This window comes from Myxocyprinus asiaticus, chromosome 8 (genome assembly GCF_019703515.2).
Source record: "Myxocyprinus asiaticus isolate MX2 ecotype Aquarium Trade chromosome 8, UBuf_Myxa_2, whole genome shotgun sequence".
In the NCBI taxonomy this organism is placed as follows: domain Eukaryota; kingdom Metazoa; phylum Chordata; class Actinopteri; order Cypriniformes; family Catostomidae; genus Myxocyprinus; species Myxocyprinus asiaticus.
In genome coordinates, this window is record NC_059351.1 from 2,380,186 (window position 1) to 2,399,785 (window position 19,600).

General features: G+C 40.6%; 1 protein-coding gene across 2 annotated transcripts in view; it reads left to right on the plus strand.

Moving 5' to 3' along the window:
* lrba (LPS responsive beige-like anchor protein) overlaps positions 1–19,600 on the plus strand; it is a 329,573-nt gene that overhangs the window by 23,435 nt on the left and 286,538 nt on the right. For both annotated transcript variants that reach the window (XM_051704960.1, XM_051704961.1), the window contains exon 2: positions 17,220–17,451. In XM_051704960.1, coding sequence (XP_051560920.1) covers positions 17,220–17,451 — 232 coding nt within the window. The remainder of the gene's footprint in view (positions 1–17,219; positions 17,452–19,600) is intronic.

Sequence of the window (19,600 nt, forward strand, 5' to 3'; positions counted from 1 at the left end):
CGAATATGAAACGTTTATGTACTGTACTGTTTTATGTGGCATTTCACACGCGACGAGGCAAAGGGAAAACGGCGCGAGCTGTGAAACAGTCCTTATTATCGTTCATGATGGCAGCTTCTCAGTCTCCACTGGGCATAGGCATCTCAGTAATAACGCGAATTACAAGATGGGTAATTCAGACATCTTTATTAAATATTTCCCGATTAAACGGCATTAACAATAGTAGCACCTGTAGAGTCCAGAAACATGCGCTCTTTCTCAGCTTTCATTTCTTGCCCTCATGAGAGAGTACGATCACCTCATTAAAGTGTAAGCAGCAACTATTAATACAATCATCCAACTAAAGAAAAAGGCAAGGAGGGAATTTATAAATATAGTAATTCTTTATACAATGTTAAGATACCATAATATAATGTACTAAATATAATGCAAAAATAAAAAATAGAAATAAGGAATAACAGTAATTATATGGAGTAATGACTACGAATCAATAACCAAAAATGTCACATTAAGTTTAATTGCACCTATGGGTTATCAGTTTGTCTTTAGTTCATTTTTTAGGGCTATCTATCTTAATATAGAGAATATTTTGTTAGCCTATACTTGTTTTAAAGTCTTATTAAAAAAAAGGCTTTTGTAAACTTTTTTTTTTTGTCAGCAAAAACAAGGCAAAGTGATATTACTGGGAAGAGGAAAATTCAATTAATAGTCACATTGCGCAGAAAGCATACATATAGCCAGTTATGACAGAGATCCCGATTAAAAGGTGAAATGATCGGGATCGGTATCGGCCGATCAGGTGACAAGAAGATCGGTGATTTTATCGGCTGTAAAAATCCTGATCGGAGCATCCCTAATAAAGATCCATTGTTTAATCCATGTCTTCTGAAGTGATAGGATCGGTTGACATCCTAACATCTGCAGTCTCCTTGGCATGATCATGGTCTGAAGCTTGATTACACTTCCTCACGCTAGAACATGTACACACTCTAAAAAATGCTTGTTGGGGACAGAACACGTGGGACAGAACACGTGATTTCATGAAATATTAATACATGCAATAATTACATTTAAACTCATTTTACAAACATTTTAATAAAGAGCTTTAAAAGTCCATTGTAGTATTAAAGTCGGCATGAAACGGAAGTTACGACCGACTTTGCTTGTTCCGAGTGAAACGGCTTATTGAACAAGAAAAAAAAAATTAGGACGTGGACTGAATTTTCTCCATCAGTTGTTGATTGGATTGTGAAAAGTGGCCGTTGCATAGCAGAATGCAGTCAGATGTGAATGTGAGTTTGCAGTCGTTACAAACACACACCTCTTCCACCGTGCTGCCCGAGCCAGAGCCGGTTATCGGTGAAATTGAACAGCGATCTCAACACATTGATGATCAAACTGACAGTATAAACGCACAAGCACATCACGGTCTTATGATGAGGCTGTAGCCGTTGAAAAACAATCGAGTAAAAGATCACAATATTTTAACGTTTTGAATCACAGTACACTAAATATAGAGGGGAAAACACTTACTCATTCTGTACATCCCAAGATAACTGCATTAAAAATATGAATAAACTCCAGAGGCATCCGAAGCGTTGTATTCAGTAGTGATCAAGTAGAGAACGAGAACCACATTATAGCAACCACGAGGAGGTTACCCCATGTGACTCTACCCTCCCTAGCAACCGGGCCAATTTGGTTGCTTAGGAGACCTGACTAGAGTCACTCGGCACGCCCTGGAATCGAACTCACGACTCCAGGGGTGGTCACACATTCATTTAAAGCACATGCAGTTCATACAGACTAAGATTGCAGCATTTTGCAGTTTAATAATCACACTAGGACATGTCATGATTTTAATTTGATTAGTTGTGCATTTCAGTGTAAAAGGAGCATTTGAAAGCAGTCGTGTGTCAGTAAGACAGTGTGCGGGTACCGAATTAAGTCGGTGCTCGGTACTACCGGTACTGTAGAATCACTGGTATCATTACATCTTTTTTATTTTAGTACCGACTTGGTACCGAAGTACCGGTACTTTTGACAACACTACTGCCATTGTATGACACCACTGAGTTTTCATTAAGAAAAAGACAGAAAGTCATATGAGTTTATAACCACACAAGGACGAGTAAATATTGGATTATAGAATATTGAATATTGGAAATATTGGAGAGATATATTTGGATTGGCTGTCAGGTGTCACTCACTGATGCGGCCAAATAATTTTCCTTAAATGCGAGTTAAATGCATGCACTGTAGAGCCCTGTACGAGATTGAGACGGCATAAGGGTGAGTAAATTATGAGAGAATTATCATTTTTGGTTGAACTATTCCTTTAACTCTGATTTAACTTAGACCAGCCTGTTGAGTGGGTAAAATGTATTTGAAGTCTCAATGTCCAGATAAGTTTGTTGTTGTGGTTAAAACTAATGTTTATTGGTGGATTACCTAAATGACCTTAGAATCTGGCATATAGCCTTGGACCGATGCATGAACAATTATGGTTTTTAAGCTGTTATTGGAAAAAATATGTAAGTATTTACTTCTGTTATACTACATTTATTCTGATAGTCTTAAATTGGCAGATGTGGCCATGTATACGTCTCAGTGTGTGTTTGCCTTTTCGAAATTTTACTTTTACCCCCACATGCCACAATCCCATCATATCCAAGGCAAGTACAACATGTAGCCTACTCTGTTATCCAAATGTGATCCATTTATTCAAAATCTGGTTTATTTATTGATTAAGATAAATAAACATTATGTACAAAAATAAACTATTTTAAATAAACATTTAGCTCCTTGTGCCATGCAGAGGAATGTACATCCCTGTCCATGACTCGGACGTGCCAATACCGTACTAATGAATGAAGTTTCCTGTGGGCTGTTCTTCACTTCCCCTATATGCTTCATTTAGCAGCTTCACATAGATTGGAGGCTGATTACTCTGTTGCCAGGGTTTTCAAGAGTTTCTGCGAGGACCTATGTGGACTGATAAACATGTAGAAATTCCTGTAAAAATAATAAATGATTCTGTATTGTAAAATGACATTTTTAAATTAGGTTAATTTGTTCAATAGTTACATTAATAATGCATGGCCAAAAGAAACAAACTGTTTATTTTTGGGTTGATTCGGTTGATTTGTAAACTATCATTGTAAATCTCTCACTGTTGGACAATACAGTGGCACAATGAATCCAGGACATGGACAAGGATGGAAAGGTCGACAAACTAGGTCAGCACTAGTTTAGCATAATACAATAATGTTTGTTAATGTTATTAATGGTAGATATTAAAGTGTTACCAAGATAATCAAGCTTTTTTATATTAAAGGGTTCCTGGGTCAGAAAAGGTTGATAACCTGAGCTCAACCCCTGTAAAGTGACTATAAAATACTGACTTTAACATTGCCCATAATCAGTGTAAGGGGTGAGGAGTTGAACGTTCTGCCTCATCTGATAACAGGGTCAGCCTAAGTAATGATTAAAGGATAGCCAGCCCATCTGAGCAATGCTGCACTAAAAGATATTTCTGACTGTTTATGAAATTAAATAAATCTAGGCTACAGTATTATAAATTAAGTATTGAATTTTTTGTTTAAATAAATACTTCAGATTATGCTTAAATTATAATATATTGTACATTTAGTTAAAGATAACAGTTTGGGGGCCTGTATAGCTCAGCGAGTAGTGATGCTGACTACCACCCCTGGAGTCGCGAGTTCGAATCCAGGGCATGCTGAGTGACTCCAGCCAGGTCTCCTAAGCAACCAAATTGGCCCGGTTGCTAGGGAGGATGGAGTCACCTGGGGTAACCTCCTCGTGGTCGCGATTAGTGGTTCTCGCTCTCAATGGGGCACGTGGTAAGTTGTGTGTGGATCGCGGAGAGTAGCATGAGCCTCCACATGCTGTGAGTTGTTTTTGTTTGTTTGTCCTGTGTTTAGTAATATTTTTCCAGTCAGTTTTAACAGACGAACTGCTGAGCATTCGACAGCATGTACCAGACAATCTTTTCCCGGTTTTTGAATATTCAGACGTTTTGCTAGACATTTTAGTTGGAGGCGCGGCTTTGTTGTTGCCGGTGCGCTGGTCAAACTCCGTAGGTGCGGATTTCGAACAGCGCTGCCGAGTATACACTTAGCGAATCTCAGCTCTCTTCCTAACAAAATGGACGAACTACATCTCCTCACCCGCACAAACAAGGACTTTTCAACCTCTGCTGCCTTGTGCTTCACAGAAACCTGGCTGAGAGAAGCCATTCTGGACAGCGCTTTACATCTGCCGGGCTTCCAGCTGTTCAGAGCGGATCGCATCACGGAGTTAACGAGGAAAACGAGAGGCGGTGGAACATGCTTTTATATCAATGAAAGTTGGTGTACAGATGTAACAACATTAAAGAGGATGTGCTGTCCTAATTTGGAAGCGCTCTTTATTAACTGTAAGCCTTTCTACTCGCCACGGGAGTTTTCCTCGTTTATTCTGGTGAGTGTTCACATCGCGCCAAACGCGTGTTTGAACAAAGTGCTGCAACAGCTGGCTGATCAAATCACAGACATGGAACAACAATACCAGGACTCGGTTATTATTATTCTTGGGGATTTTAACAAAGCAAATCTCACACATGAACTGCCCAAATACAAACAGCACATTACATGCCCCACCAGAGACAGGAACATACTGGATCATTGTTACACAACAATAAAGGATGCATATCGCTCTGTCCCTAGAGCAGCTTTGGGACTCTCTGATCACCATCTGGTTCATCTTCTTCCAACCTACAGGCAGAAATTAAAATCAACCAAGCCAGTAGTAAGGACTGTAAAGAGATGGACCAATGAAGCAGAGCGGGAACTACAAGCCTGCTTCGATTGCACAGATTTGAGTGTTTTTGAGGCTGCAGCCACAGACCTGGATGAGCTCACAGCTCACAGAGAGACTGGTGTTGGCCCACCTGAAGAACATCACTGGACCCTTTCTAGATTCCCTTCAATTTGCTTATCGAGCAAACAGGTCTGTGGATGATGCAGTCAACATAGGATTGCATCATATCCTTTTTGTGGACTTCAGTTTAGCTTTCAACACCATCATCCCAGCTGTACTCCAGAATAAATTACACCAACTCTCTGTTCCCGTGTCTATCTGTCAGTGGATTACCAGCTTTGTGACGGACAGGCAGCAGCTTGTGAGCCAGGGGAAACTCACTTCTAGCACCTGTACAATCAGCACTGGTGCCCCCCAGGGATGTGTGCTCTCCCCACTACTCTTCTCCCTCTACACCAACGACTGCATCGCCAAGAACCCCTCTGTCAAGCTCCTGAAGTCTGCAGATGATCCCACTGCCATCGGCCTCATCCGAGATGAACAGCTGGCTGTCTGGTGCAGTCAAAACAACCTTGAGCTGAACACGCTCAAAACGGTGGAGAAATGGGAGACACACATTGACTCCATTGTGAAAAAGGCCCAGCAGAGGTTGTACTTCCTTCGCCAGCTGAGGAAAGTCAACCTGCCACAGGTGCTGCTGATACAGAACTACTCAGCAGTCATTGAGTCTGTCCTCTGCACTTCAATAACTGTCTGGTTTGGTTCAGCTATGAAATCAGACATCAGAAGACTACAAAGGACAGTTCGGACTGCTGAGAGGATTATTGGTTGCCCCCTGCCCCCCCTTCAAGAACTATACACTTCCAGAGTGAGGAGAAAGGCTGGAAAAATCACTCTGGACCCCACTCAACCTGTCCACTCCCTTTTTGAACTGTTGCCTTCTGGCCGACGCTTCAGAGCTCTGAGCACCAGAACCGTCAGGCACAGGAACAGTTTTTTCCCTCAGGCTATCAATCTCATGAACAGTTAAAACTGCCCCATTGAGCAATAACTGTGTGCAATACACAGTTTAGTCTTTCTTATATTTATCCAACACATACAGCCTCTTCTGCCATTACATTCCTCTGGAAAAAAAAAACAAACAAACATTTTCACTGTACATAACAGATTTGTATTTGCACTGTACATAACAGATTGTATTAGATTTGCACTACCCATGTGCATGTATGTGTGTGTCTGTACGTATGTGTATAATTCATTTTTATTTTGTATTTTGTATTATTATCTATGTCTTGCTGCTGTTTTTGTATTGTTGTACACTAGAAGCTCCTGTCACCAAGACAAATTCCATGTATGGTTAACCATACTTGGCAATAAAGCTGATTCTGAGATATATATATATATATATATATATATATATATATATATATATATATATATATATATATATATATATATATACTGTATATATTAAGGTGATTTTTATTCTCTCTTCTACAATAATGCTCTGCTGGGGGGTCATACGTAAAGAGACAGTGGAAGGTTCTGTAATCAAATTCTTTATTCTTGTAATGGCTCATTGCACAGTGTGGATAAGGTCAACTGGTGCTGCAAGGCAAGTTCTCCAAATCCCTGGCATGAGATGATTCACATTCAGTTGATGAATGCTCCCTTTCTATTTTTTATTTTTTTGCAAAGCTATGCCAGCCATTTTTATTTTTCTTGTCCATCTGAATTAAAATTATTTTATAAAATTATTTAATAAGTTTTATCCACACATATTGTGTGTTTATGACAGGGCTCTTCAACTACTTTCTTGCAGGGGCCAAATTATCCAGATGAAAACTTGGTGGGGGCCAATTTTTTCCCATATTTATCTTGGCTAACACTGTTATCGCAAGTAACATGTTACTTACAAAACACCCTTAATATCAACCCACATATGAAAACAATGGGCATATAAAAATGTCATGTTTACTTAAGAATGAATTTAAATTCAATTTTCTTTTTGGAAAAAAAAAGAGGCTATTCTTCCATTTTCTCTATAAAGTATCATCCTATTCAGTGAGGAAAAAAGGAGTCCTGCAAATATTGTGAATTTGCACACAATAGCCAGTGCTGGAGACATATCTTTGTGCAGATAATCATTGGCAAAAGAACAAACTGAGCTGATGCTGTTTGTGATTGAAAGGGCTGACTCACAGCTGTATAGAACCAAATATAACCAGGAGTTTTGCAGGTTCAGTTTCACGTTATAATTTTTTCCCCAAGCCCTACAGACCCTGAACAGATGAGACACGATCGTTTGACACTTCAAGAATAGTGAATAAATGCAAACTTTTCTGTGCATTTTCTTTGAACGTTCAGTTTTCGTAATCGATTGCCTTTGTTGCCTAATGTGCCTATGTGCTGACAACATTTCTGTCACAACTACGGTGGTCATTTTTTACATCTGTAGATTTGACCGCACTCCACACAACTAAGCAATTTATATAAATACATTTGATTGAAAAAGATGCTGTCAAATGCTCACCTAAATGGTGTGATCCATGTTTAGCAAAGCAGTGTAACTAAACTATCGCCAGAAAAGCTTAAACATGCGCTCCGGTCCGCACAACTGATGACGGTTGAATGCTGTTGCATGTGCCATTGAGCATTGTTAAACTCACCGATGATTGCTGTGGCACGTGTCTATGAATGCTGAGTTTTGCTCAGAGAGCGCTCTGGTATTTCAGATGGCGAGACAATTTCTAGGGCCAGACAAAGATGATTAGCGTGCCAGATTTGGCCCATGGGCCGCCAGTTGACTAGCTCTGGTTTATGAATTATATTCTTTATGTGTTTGAATAAGCTGCTGAGCATTACATCAAAAGCATCTTATGATGTTTCGTTTTTTTTGTTTGTTTTTTTTTACCCAATTTGGAATGCCCAATTCCCAGTGCGCTGTTTAAGTCCTTGTGGTCGCGTAGTGATTCACCTCAGTCCGGGTGGCGGAGGATGAATCCCAGTTGCCTCTGCATCTGAGACCATCAACCTGCGCATCTTATCACGTGGCTTGTTGAGCGCATTGCCACGGAGACATAGCGCGTGTGGAGGCTTCACGCCATCCACCGCGGCATCCGCACTCAATTCACCACGCACCCCACCGAGAACGAACCACATTATAGCGACCATGAGGAGGTTACCCCATGTGACTAATAATATTCGATAGGCCCCTCTCGCTTCCTTCTGTTCTAAGTAGTAATTTTGTTTGATCTGCATGCACTTAACTAGAGAAACAATGAACAGTCAGAGATAAGACTAACACTGTTTGGACAGGCAGACCAACATTACCTTTACCCAAATAGTAGGTTTGTTTAGTCACCTATAGTTTCCTATATACACTAAAGTGACATTATCAATAGTCAGAGGTATGACCAGGGCTTGAGTTGAGGGGGGATGTGAGGGGATGGCATCCCCCTTGTTGCAAGAAATACCAAAAAGCATCCCCCTTGTAAAAACACCATCCCCCTAACCATCCCCTTTAGATCAGTTGTGTCATGTATTACTTAAAACTAATCATGCAAGTAAAAGATTTCATCTTTAATTTTAATAAGTTTGATAAATAACAGATTTTAAATAAGGGGCGATTAGCCGGTCAGAATTAGATTTCGACATGTGTGAGGTTGCCAGATTTCTATAGGTGAAATCCCCCAATCAGATCTGGACATTTATACAGTTTGGATATATGCTGCCATGACAACCTTGAGCACGCGAGCTCTCTCTCTCCACCATGAAAAAAGACCGGTGTTCTGAAAACACTGGCAGGTATGTCGGAGTTTGCGATGGGTTGACTTGTCCTTCCTAGTGTTCGCATGAAACTTACACCACAAGTTTTCAAATGCCCAATTTCCAATGCGCTCTAAGTCCTCGTGGTGGCGTAGTGACTCACCTCAATCTGGGTGGCGGAGGACGAATCTCGGTTGCCTCCGCGTCTGAGACCGTCAATCCGCGCATCTTATCACGTGGCTTGTTGAGCGCGTTACCGTGGAGACCTAGCGTGAAACCTCCACACGCGCTATTCTCTGTGGCATTCACGCACAACTCACCACGCGCCCCACTGAGAGCGAGAACCACATTATAGCGACCATGAGGAGGTTACCCCATGTGACTCTACCCTCTCTAGTAACCGGGCCAATTTGGTTTCTTATGAGACCTGGCTGGAGTCACTCAGCACGCACTGGTACTCTCTCTTTAATAAAAAACGACATTTCTGTAAACAGCGTCTTTAAATGAGCGCATGTTAACTAGAGAGGACTCGAATGGTTTTACCTCATCTGTACGATTCGTGATTAGAATTAAATGTTTTTTTGTGGTTGTTTTTGATCAACAACTGACTGTAAAGAACAGAAAGAGTATGCGTGGATCTCGTTCTTGAACACACATTACACGGAACAACTTTTACTCTCAACACACTGTGAAAGGATCTCGCTGCTGAACAGTTCACAACTAAACTACACAATTACTGGTGAAATGTAAACATTGACTAGCCAGTTGCCAAATATATTCATTTTGGTTGCAAATACGAGTGATTTCCTCTCATTGTAATGGAGGGTTGCATATTGAATAAAAGATCGATCTTGGGATTTAAGAATCGATATGGAGATTGTTCAAATGAAGATCGTGATTAATTGGAAAACATTGTTTTTACCCACCTCTATTGGTCATCCATATGCAAGTTGTAATTGCAACATTTACAACTCCAATTTAAGGCCGCATTAGGTGTCTCACAAGTAGCCGTATTGAATACCAATGATTTTATTGGAAAGAGTGCAGCACAAATAATTTCCTTTTGGTCTATTGCCACACGGGGAAATTATTTTCTTCCCAGATCTGCTCGAAACCTGTTTCTTCAATACTGCTATAGGCTGTTGACACTGTAACTAATGCTAATGGCTTGACAGAGGTTAAACTGGAACTGGATTGAAGGTGGATTGTTTAGAGGTCTGCCATCATTTAGTAAATGAGAGTCAGTCAACTGCAGTAATCAATGCCTTCGTTCATGGTCATTTAGAAAATGAACAGAATTTCATCCATTAGATCAGTTAGTGATTTAATGAGCATCACATTTAATATTGAGTGTGTGTGTTCGTTTACAAGTAAATGGAAATGCAGCATGCTGGAACTAATGTTAATGTAGCTGGTCTGGTCAGATCATTAGTCTTTTTTATGTAAAATGCATTTATTTGAATAATTTGCACACTTTCCACATTGGATTAAAGATGGTACACTGTTCTGACCAGCGACAGACTTTTTTTCTTGCTTTGATCATAAATGTTTATATATATATATAAAAGAAAAAACTGATGTAGCTTTCTCCTGTGTTTGTTGAGTGTTTTGGGTAAAACCAATGGCAGAAACTTGAAATGAGTTTAAAACTCATTAGAATTGCAAATGTACAAAATGTAAATGCTGCTCTGACTATTGTCTGGCGTTTATTTGAGATATTCGCATTATCAGACTAAAGTTGTCTCTAAATTTGTTTTCCATTCATCATTCTGAACAGTTTGTCTCTCTCTTCTGCCCTGTAGCCCCTGTAGTTTTATATCACATTCAGTGACAGCACACACATCACATGAACTGCCCCGGATCACCTTTGAGTCCTTTAATGAAAATAAACAGTGAGTAATGAGAGAGAGTATCATTTGAGTACTGGAGGCTAATTAAGCTGATTTAAAATGGTTTTATTCAGAGGGGCCTGAAGTGTGTTCCTGCCTTCCTCTTCAAATTACTCGATGGGCTACAAGGCTTTTTGTTGTTGTTTCATTTCATTACAAGGCCTGTGCTAATACAGGAAATGTTGCCAGACAGCTGAGAAAATTCATTTAAGGAGGATGCATTTAAGAGCATAAATAGACAAGTCTTCCTCCCGGTCTGATGTTCTCTTACATTCTTTTTTTATTTTATTTTATCCTCTTTTCTCCCCAAATTGGAATGCCCAATTCCCACTACTTAGTAGGTCCTCGTGGTGGTGCGGTTACTCACCTCAATCCGGGTGGCGGAGGACAAGTCTCAGTTGCCTCCGCTTCCGAGACCGTCAATCTGCGCATCTTATCACGTGGCTCGCTGTGCATGACACCGCGGAGACTCACAGCATGTGGAGGCTCATGCTACTCTCCGCAATCCACGCACAACTTACCACGCGCCTCATTGAGAGCGAGAACCACTAATCGCGACCACGAGGAGGTTACCACATGTGACTCTACCCTCCCTAGCAACCAGGCCAATTTTAGTTGCTTAGGGTGGAGTCACTCAGCACACCCTGGATTCGAGCTCGTGACTCCATGGGTGCTAGTCAGCGTCAATACTCTCTGAGCTACCCAGGCCCCCGTTTTCTTACATTCTTGATCTTTCAACTCCTTTTGTATGTGATTCTGGTTATTCCAAACTTTCATTTATGAATCAAACAACAGCTTTTCTCTTATGTTCATGCATGTACAGTATATCTCTATACAGTTTTGTGAAGTTTACATTTTATAGAAATGCTTTTACTTCCCAGGAGTAAGTTTAAGTCTACTACCAGGTAAACATCATTTGTTTAGCACTAAAATAAAATGTTTACTAGCACACAGGGACTGTATGCAAAGTATGTGTGACTGTCCCTAGTGCAGTGCGCACTATAGAGAAAAGCTCTTGTTATTGTCAGCCCTGGACCAAGTGCTGTTCAGCCATTATTAATTCACTAGGTCCTCAGAGGTGAAACACAGGGCTCGGTTTGCCTCTGTGGGATCTGGTGACTGCATCGAGAACTAGTGCAGAGCCTCTGTTTGAGAGAGTGTGGGAGAAAAGAAGATATGGTAAAGGAAACCCAAATAAATATTTTGTGGTCTCTGATCACCTCTGATAAGGGACAGTAGTGGAATATAGCCTAGAACGGCGATTGGTGTTACTTGATAAATGCTTTCAAAGTTAAATAAGAAACCACAGCAATAGATGAGATAGGTTTTAGAAATGCATCCTGTATACCTCAGTGTTGCATCATTGGTGTGAGAGGTGGATTTTACACGTTAAAACCACTCTAGCGTCATATCAACCATCAGGTCATGACCAATACAGGAGGCAGGTATGAGCTGTTCTGGTCCGGTTAAGAAATATTATCTGTGTTTTAATTGTGAGTAATTCTAATGCTGCTCTACATAAGATTTCCTTGGTTATAATTAACAAGTCCATTTCATGTTCAAAAACCTGTCCTTGTCTTATCCCAATTCACTATGTTAAGCCTACAGTAATGATTTTTATTTTGAGCTGTCGGGTCAGATTTGGCATGAAGTCGCAGGCTTATGTCGTTCCGTAAGCTCAGTAAAAAAGGACCGAGAGTCTACTGTGTGTCTATGCTGTTTCAGTCAGTGGCAGTTCAGGACAGCAGTGCCAGGACATTAGTCTCTGGATGGATTTTTTAACTGTTAACTGTTTAGTGAAGTCAGCATGTTGTTTCCGAAAGTTTCTTTACCCTGCGATCGGCCACATTATACTGACTCAATGACAAGTGTCGTCTCCTATCAGACAATTTTTGCATTGACTTCAGCATGTTTACCTTCCCCTACAACGAACAGAGGCACGTTGCGTCAGTAGCGTAATGTACAAATGACTTTGTTTACTCTGTAACCTTTTCTCTATTATAACTTCCAAAGAAACAATTAAGGAAACTGTTTATTATTGTTATTGTATATTGCATATTTCTGACGTAGCATGTTCCTTTTCAAGTTTGTAATTTTGTGTTTCACGGATGTCGCTAGAAAACCTCAGTCAGCGATCACTTTCATTAGGGGTGTAACGATCCATCGATCAATTAACCAGTGATGCGATATCATCGATACAACGCGTGAAGATCAATGTATATTTTTTTAAGATACACCTTTATTTTAACACTGTAATACCAGCCACGTCCGTATGCATTTCCGTCATGCGATGCAACAACCTTATGATATTCATCTTGCTTTATAAGCACTAAATATACTTCTTATATGGGACACAGAAATACTCAAACCAGCCCATCTGGCACCAACAATCATCCATGCGATTATCTAATCAGCCAATCATGTGGCAGCAGTGCAGTGCATAAAATCATGCAGATACGGGTCAGGAGCTTCAGTTAATGTTCACATCAACCATCAGAATGGGGAAAAATGTGATCTCAGTGATTTGGACCGTGGCATGATTGCCAACGCTGTTCTGAGATGTGGATTGGTGCTGTTTTGGTGGCACGAGGGGGACCTACACAATATTGGGCAGGTGGTTTTAATGTTGTGGCTGATCGGTGTACATACATACTGTATATGCAACATATATTTCAAAATATGACAAAAATTGCCATTGTCATATACGTAAAAAAAAATGTGAAACACTTGTGGAATTTAAATTTGTACATAAATGCTCAAATATATGAACTCTAATTGTATTTGTTTGTATATGGCCAAATATCAGATTTCAATATCAGACAATGTAATAATTGCAACAGGCATAATTACTGAATTCTCATTTGTGTTTTTAGTTTACAGATTTATTGCACATTTTAAACTTACAAAGTTTTCTTGTATTGTCTGAGGCAGAACATTTTAATACAAAAATAATTAAGGGTCTTCCAATCTACCCACAGGTTTCACCTAAATGTATTTTTGTGTGTAATTCTTTTTTGTTTTTTTTGCTTGCCAACTGCATATTCAGTTATTGTGCACTAAAATCTTTACATGTAATTGCATTTACAATGTAATTAACACAGTTGCATAGGTATGCAATGATGATTTTGAAGTTTTCCCTTCAAAACAACCCCCAAAAAAATGGCGCAAATTGCATCGCAAAATTTGAGAAAAGCCGCAGCAAATTCAGTCATTTTGGGCCGCAAAAATCAGGAAAAATTGTTGCAAAATCCTGGTGGGACTGAACAATAATTATATTTTAAGACATTTATTTTGCTTAATCGTTGTACAAGGGAAAACATTTTAGCCGTTTGCATAACTGAAGTCTTTAAGACCAAGCAAAAGCCGGTGGGCGGAACTGACGCACAAGCAATAATCTCATTGGCTAGCACTCACTGTCCGCATTTTGAAATGAACAGAAACCGTTAGTTCAGTATCGTAAACCGAAACGAATCGTGAGATGAGTGAAACGCTACACCCCTAACATTCAGAGACAGTTGGGCAGATTACAACAGATTGCTGGGATCTTGAGAAGCATTTTTCAATGGATCAATATATATATATATATATATATATATATTTATTTTTTTTTTATATACTTTTTCTCCCAATTTGGAATGCCCAATTCCCAATGCACTCTAAGTCCTCGTGGTGGCGTAGTGAATCGCCTCAGTCCGGGTGGCAGAGGACGAATCCCAGTTGCCTCCGCGTCTGAGACAGTCAACCCGCGCATCTTATCACATGGCTTGTTGAGCGCGTTGCCACGGAGACATAGCGCGTGTGGAGGCTTCACGCCATCCACCGCGGCAATCACGCTCAATTCACCACGCGCCCCACCGAGAACAAACCACATTATAGTGACCACGAGGAGGTTACCCCATGTGACTCTACCCTCCCTAGCAACCGGGCCAATTTGGTTGCTTAGGAGACCTGGCTGGAGTCACTCAGCACGCCCTGGGATTCGAACTAGCGAACTCCAGGGGTGGTAGCCAGCGTATTTTACCACTGAGCTACCCAGGCCCCCTTTTGGATCAATATATTTTTAACTCAACACATAATCTTAGATTTCGCGTTATGGCGCAAGATGCTTAAAAGCGATACTTAAAGTGAGATGGTCCAAGAGCATCTATCTGACACACATGTACATACTACATATACTTCTCTACCTGCTAATCTTCTGCCAATCTAGTGCTTATATAAGGTCAAAATCAGCCTCTTCCATTGCTTTGACTGTGCCCTCTGTGTGAGCTGATACCATCCTCATCCAAAGTCACATTCAGCGGCATGCACTCTGAGAGGGTGTCAGGTCCATTAATCACTTGCATGGTGGCCGCAGATCTATTTGAGTGCCGTTCCCTGTGCTGCCACACAATGCAGTCAGCTCCTCTTCCTTGAATGCAAATGTGAACGGTGGAGGAAGTGATGTACCTTATTAGAGTTGGGTGTGGAAGGGAGCGTTATTATAGAGGCCACACAGGAGCACAAATGCAGGGCTGTTGCTGTTCCTTATACCAACCAATCATTTCCTTCCATTTATTTGTTTCTCCTTTATATTCATTTTCATACTCCTCCATTTGCACTGTTTAATGCACAATCTGTCATTAAGTGGGTTTGGAGAAAGACGCCCAACAGGGAGGCAGCTAGGTCACAGAGATGCTGATGTGACTGATCATAGCTTTTATCTGGTGCCTTGTTAGCCTTTGTTGCTGTAGGATGACAGTGAACCCCCCCCCTCTCCTTTAATCCACCTTCACTCATTTTAATGGGACAGATTCTATCCAATAGGCTGTGGATTTATACTCCGCTCCAGTCCTTGATCAAATAATTGTCATGGCCTGACTGCCGGCAAATGACAGCAATCTCTTCAGACCCTTATGTCAGTGGGATGACCGTGTCAACAATATTACTCCTGACATCTGCATTGTTTTTCTTATCATTTGCTGTAAAGCACTGTTCAGTAATAAAAATGTCTCGGCTACTATTAAGTGCTGACAAATTATTGCATTGTATGTGCTGCACAATTTATTTATTGACACAAAGGACATTATTTGTGTGGCATTAAACAGCAGCTCCCCCTCATACAGATATACAGTATGTTTCATGCTTTGATAACTGAGATGTTTAGCCTGAATGCAGAAGAACCTTAGATTAGCCCTGGTTTCATATGCAATGTAGATTTTTGCCCTTGACAACTTTAACCAGGTTAAGAAAAAAAAAAAAAAAAGACCTCCACCTTTTCTCCCCAATTTGTAATGCCCAATTCCCAATGTGCTGTAAGTCCTCGTGGTGGCGTTGTGACTCGCCTCAATCCGGGTGGCGGAGGACGAATCTCAGTTGCCTCCGCGTCTGAGACGTCAATCCGTGCATCTTATCGCGTGGTTTGTTGAGCGCGTTACCGCGGAGACGTAGCGCATGTGGAGGCTTCACGCTATTCTCCGCGGCATCCATGCACAACTCACCACGCGCCCCACCGAGAGCGAACCACATTATAGCGACCACGAGGAGGTTACCCCATGTGACTCTACTGTCCCTAGCAACCAGGCCAATTGGTTGCTTAGGAAGCCTGACTGGAGTCACTCAGCACACCCTGGATTCAAACTTGTGACTCCAGGTGTGGTAGTCAGCGTCAATACTCGCTGAGCTACCCAGGCCCCCAAATAAATGACTTCTTAAGGTTTGTGAAGCACACACACACACCTAGGACTAAAGTGTGACAATTTAAAGCAAATTAATCATCATAATCGTGAGAGCCCTAGAACAGACAATTAATCGTCTTATTCACAATTATTTGTTCGGCAATTAATCCTCAGCCAAATTTCATAATCATGACAGCCCTATTCTTTAGAAATTAATAGTGCTTTTAAAGAATTTAATGAAAATCATGTACATTTGCATGAAGAGCAAACATATCAGTAGCCTAATAAAAGCTGTTTTGTTTTACATGGAGCTTAGCTGCATCATAGGGGCCGCCATGTTGAGATCATCACATGACCAGCTGAATACTACTCACTTTATCTCTGTAACCTCCCCTAGTGTTCGCTCACATAATAAATTTAATCTTGACTTATTGCGAAATGTGCATATCTTCAATGTCATTGATAATCAAAAGCTGTTGCTTTAGCATGATGCTACATCCATGCTGCTGGGTGTCAGTTTAAGTCCAAGATGGCTGCCAGCAAAACAGAAACAAAATCTTACTGAGTGCAACACTAAAAGGAAACCATTTGCAGGGTTGTTGGTTTTTCTTTTTGTGCAGTGTGTGATACTCACTCATATCATAATTTCAAGGTTAATCTAGGTTTATGGTTCATGACCACAGAGCATCTACCATCATCATGACAATGGGCGATTACAGTGACGCTCTCTAGCCAGGGGTCAAACCGTCTTTTGGTCAAGTGTTGAAAGTGAGCCGGTGTTGGGGCACAATGGAAATGCTGTCCCGGTAGTCCAGTCGTGGAGAGCCTTTTTATGTCTATATGCTGACAGATGTTTTAAAATGGGATTGTCTTGAATTACAGGCCTGGGATTTGGTGATCATGTGATTTAATGTCAGGAATAAAGCCAGCATGCACTGACAGTGTGCCAGCATAAAGAGAAACATACTAGTTACTACTCTAGCCCGCTATTCTCTCCTCCTGTTTGTATTTTGCCTCAGACTGTTGCGCATGTGACTATTTATGACATTTGAATTCTAATTAAATTGTAATTGTCTCTTTGCAGCTGGTTGGGGGGCAGTTTGACTTAGAGATGAACTTCATCATCCAGGAGACGGAGAGCATCCTCTGCATGGTCGAGCTGCTAGATAAGTGTGACTTCACCTGCCAGGCGGAGGTGTGGAGTATGTTTACCGCCGTGCTGAAGAAGAGCTTGCGTAACCTGCAGGCCTGCACTGAGATCAGCCTCATTCAGCTGGTACTTCAGCGCATAGACCAGGCCGACAACATGATCGCAGGTGTGTGAAACAGCCTTTTGTCTTGTAAATAAGTCTTATTCCAGCGGTTATTATATGACTTCATTGTGCATGGAACTAGAGTGGAGATTGTCATGTTTAGATTCCATGCCTCTCTCAGTATACTGCACACTTCTTTCAGATTATCTGCAGAGCTCAACAAATGGATTTTTTTGTTTTTCTGCTAGCCTGATTGGTCGAGTAGTTGCTTGCCCTGACAATAGTTTCACTGGCCAGCCATAAAGCCAAAAGTATTACTGATTTGATTAGTTAATATTATCTTGGTGACAATTCAGCAGAACTAATCAGTTCGTCACAGAAATCAAAATGAATTAAAAATAAAACACATGTACAAGATCAATGAATGCAAGATAAAGTGACAATGCAGCACCGTCCCAATAGAGTGCAACAGTGTGGTTTCTGGAAATAAAAAATGTCCAATTCATTTATTCTGTTGGTGAATTATTCATTTATAATAACTTAGAAACATACCTTTAAAGATGGACCTACTGTGAGCTCAGAGGTTGTTAATCAATGGTATATGCTTGTGCTGAAGCCATCATTTTGCATTGTTTCAACTCCATTGAAACTCCCAAAAAAATCCTGTTTAAAAGTGGATTTCCTGGTGAAGAAGAACACTGTCTATAATCTTGTAGGGGGACAATGCATCAATCAGAGAATCGTGGCAAACAAACTGCTTTATAAAAAACGCGGTAAAAGAGCCCAGCAGCGACCGCTCACTTCCATGATGCTGCAAATGGCACGACCGAGTCTGTCTTGCTGGACTCTCAAACTACTTATATACATTATTTGTATATATCTGAATATTTCGCAATAAATGTCAAACATATTATGTAGGGATGCACCCAAAATTTCGGCCTAAACTTTTTGGTTTTCGGCCCAACGTGTTCAGAATTTTTGGTTTCGGCCAAGAATTTTCATTTCGTGCATCACTAATATTATCAACAACTTTAAATCAATAGTTTATTAAGTACGTCATTTGCAATGGCTCATAATATCGTAGTTCATTCCCTCACTAAAGACGTTAACGTGCACAGTCTTGCACCAATTTTCAAATACCTTTTTGCTAACTCAAAGTTTGTAATATTGTGATTCACCTCAGATCTTTTTGGTTTGGGTCATGTCTTAGAACTCTTTTATGAAGTATTTTATGAAATCCCTATGGAAAAATAATTGGGGAAAAATACTGCCAGAACCAAGACGGCTTACAAAGTGGACAGGCAATGTTGTGCAAGTAACAAGTCCGTGAACTGGCCTGAAACACTCTCGTACTAGCCCCGGGACATCGGACCATCTGTATCGTTGAGCCCTGATTCTGTAAAAGTCTGCTGCTTGGTTATACCTAAGGGCTTATTTGAAGACATTTATTGCTCAAAAAGATAATCTTGATGATAACAAGATGACAATCTTGTTATCCACTACACAGTATTGTAAAAATGACTCTGTTAGATTGTAAGTGTCATTATGACTCATGACACTCACAGCTCTGCTCTCGGCTGATGAGTCTCTATCATTGCTCAGTCAGCGTGTAGTCCAGCCTGGCAGCACTGACACATAGCAGAGCACAGACAGGGCTAATCAGCCACAAAGCTCAGTTTGGCATGCCTGACGTTTCCATGTATAGATTTTACATTTGTTTATAGAGACATCACATGCATTTTTGTTTTAAAATGCATATGTTTTATCTTTTTAAGCCTTGACATTGTGCATGTGCAGTTGTAGAGATAGTAATGGGTATTTGACTGTGACAGCTCAATACAGGAATTAAATTACAGATGCTGTCTGTCTTTCTGCAGGAGAAAAGTTTTGCATATGTTCGATACTTCAGCACATGCGCTGAACGCCATCGCACATGCAAAATTGCCCTGCTGCTGGATAAGGAGTAACCTGAACAACCTCTTACACAGTGCCCATACTATTGTGAGGTGACAAGTTTCTAGTGACAAGCAATTTGTTTGTCCACACTGAACCTGACGTGATGCATTGATGTGCAACCTGACAAAATCACAGCTAATCAGAAGATATTTGATGTTTAATGTGCAGTTATTAGGATCAGGATTTTGGACCAGTGAGATTTTGTTAGTGGGCTACCCAAAGCGACGCCTCAGAAAACTGGAAGTACCCAAATCAA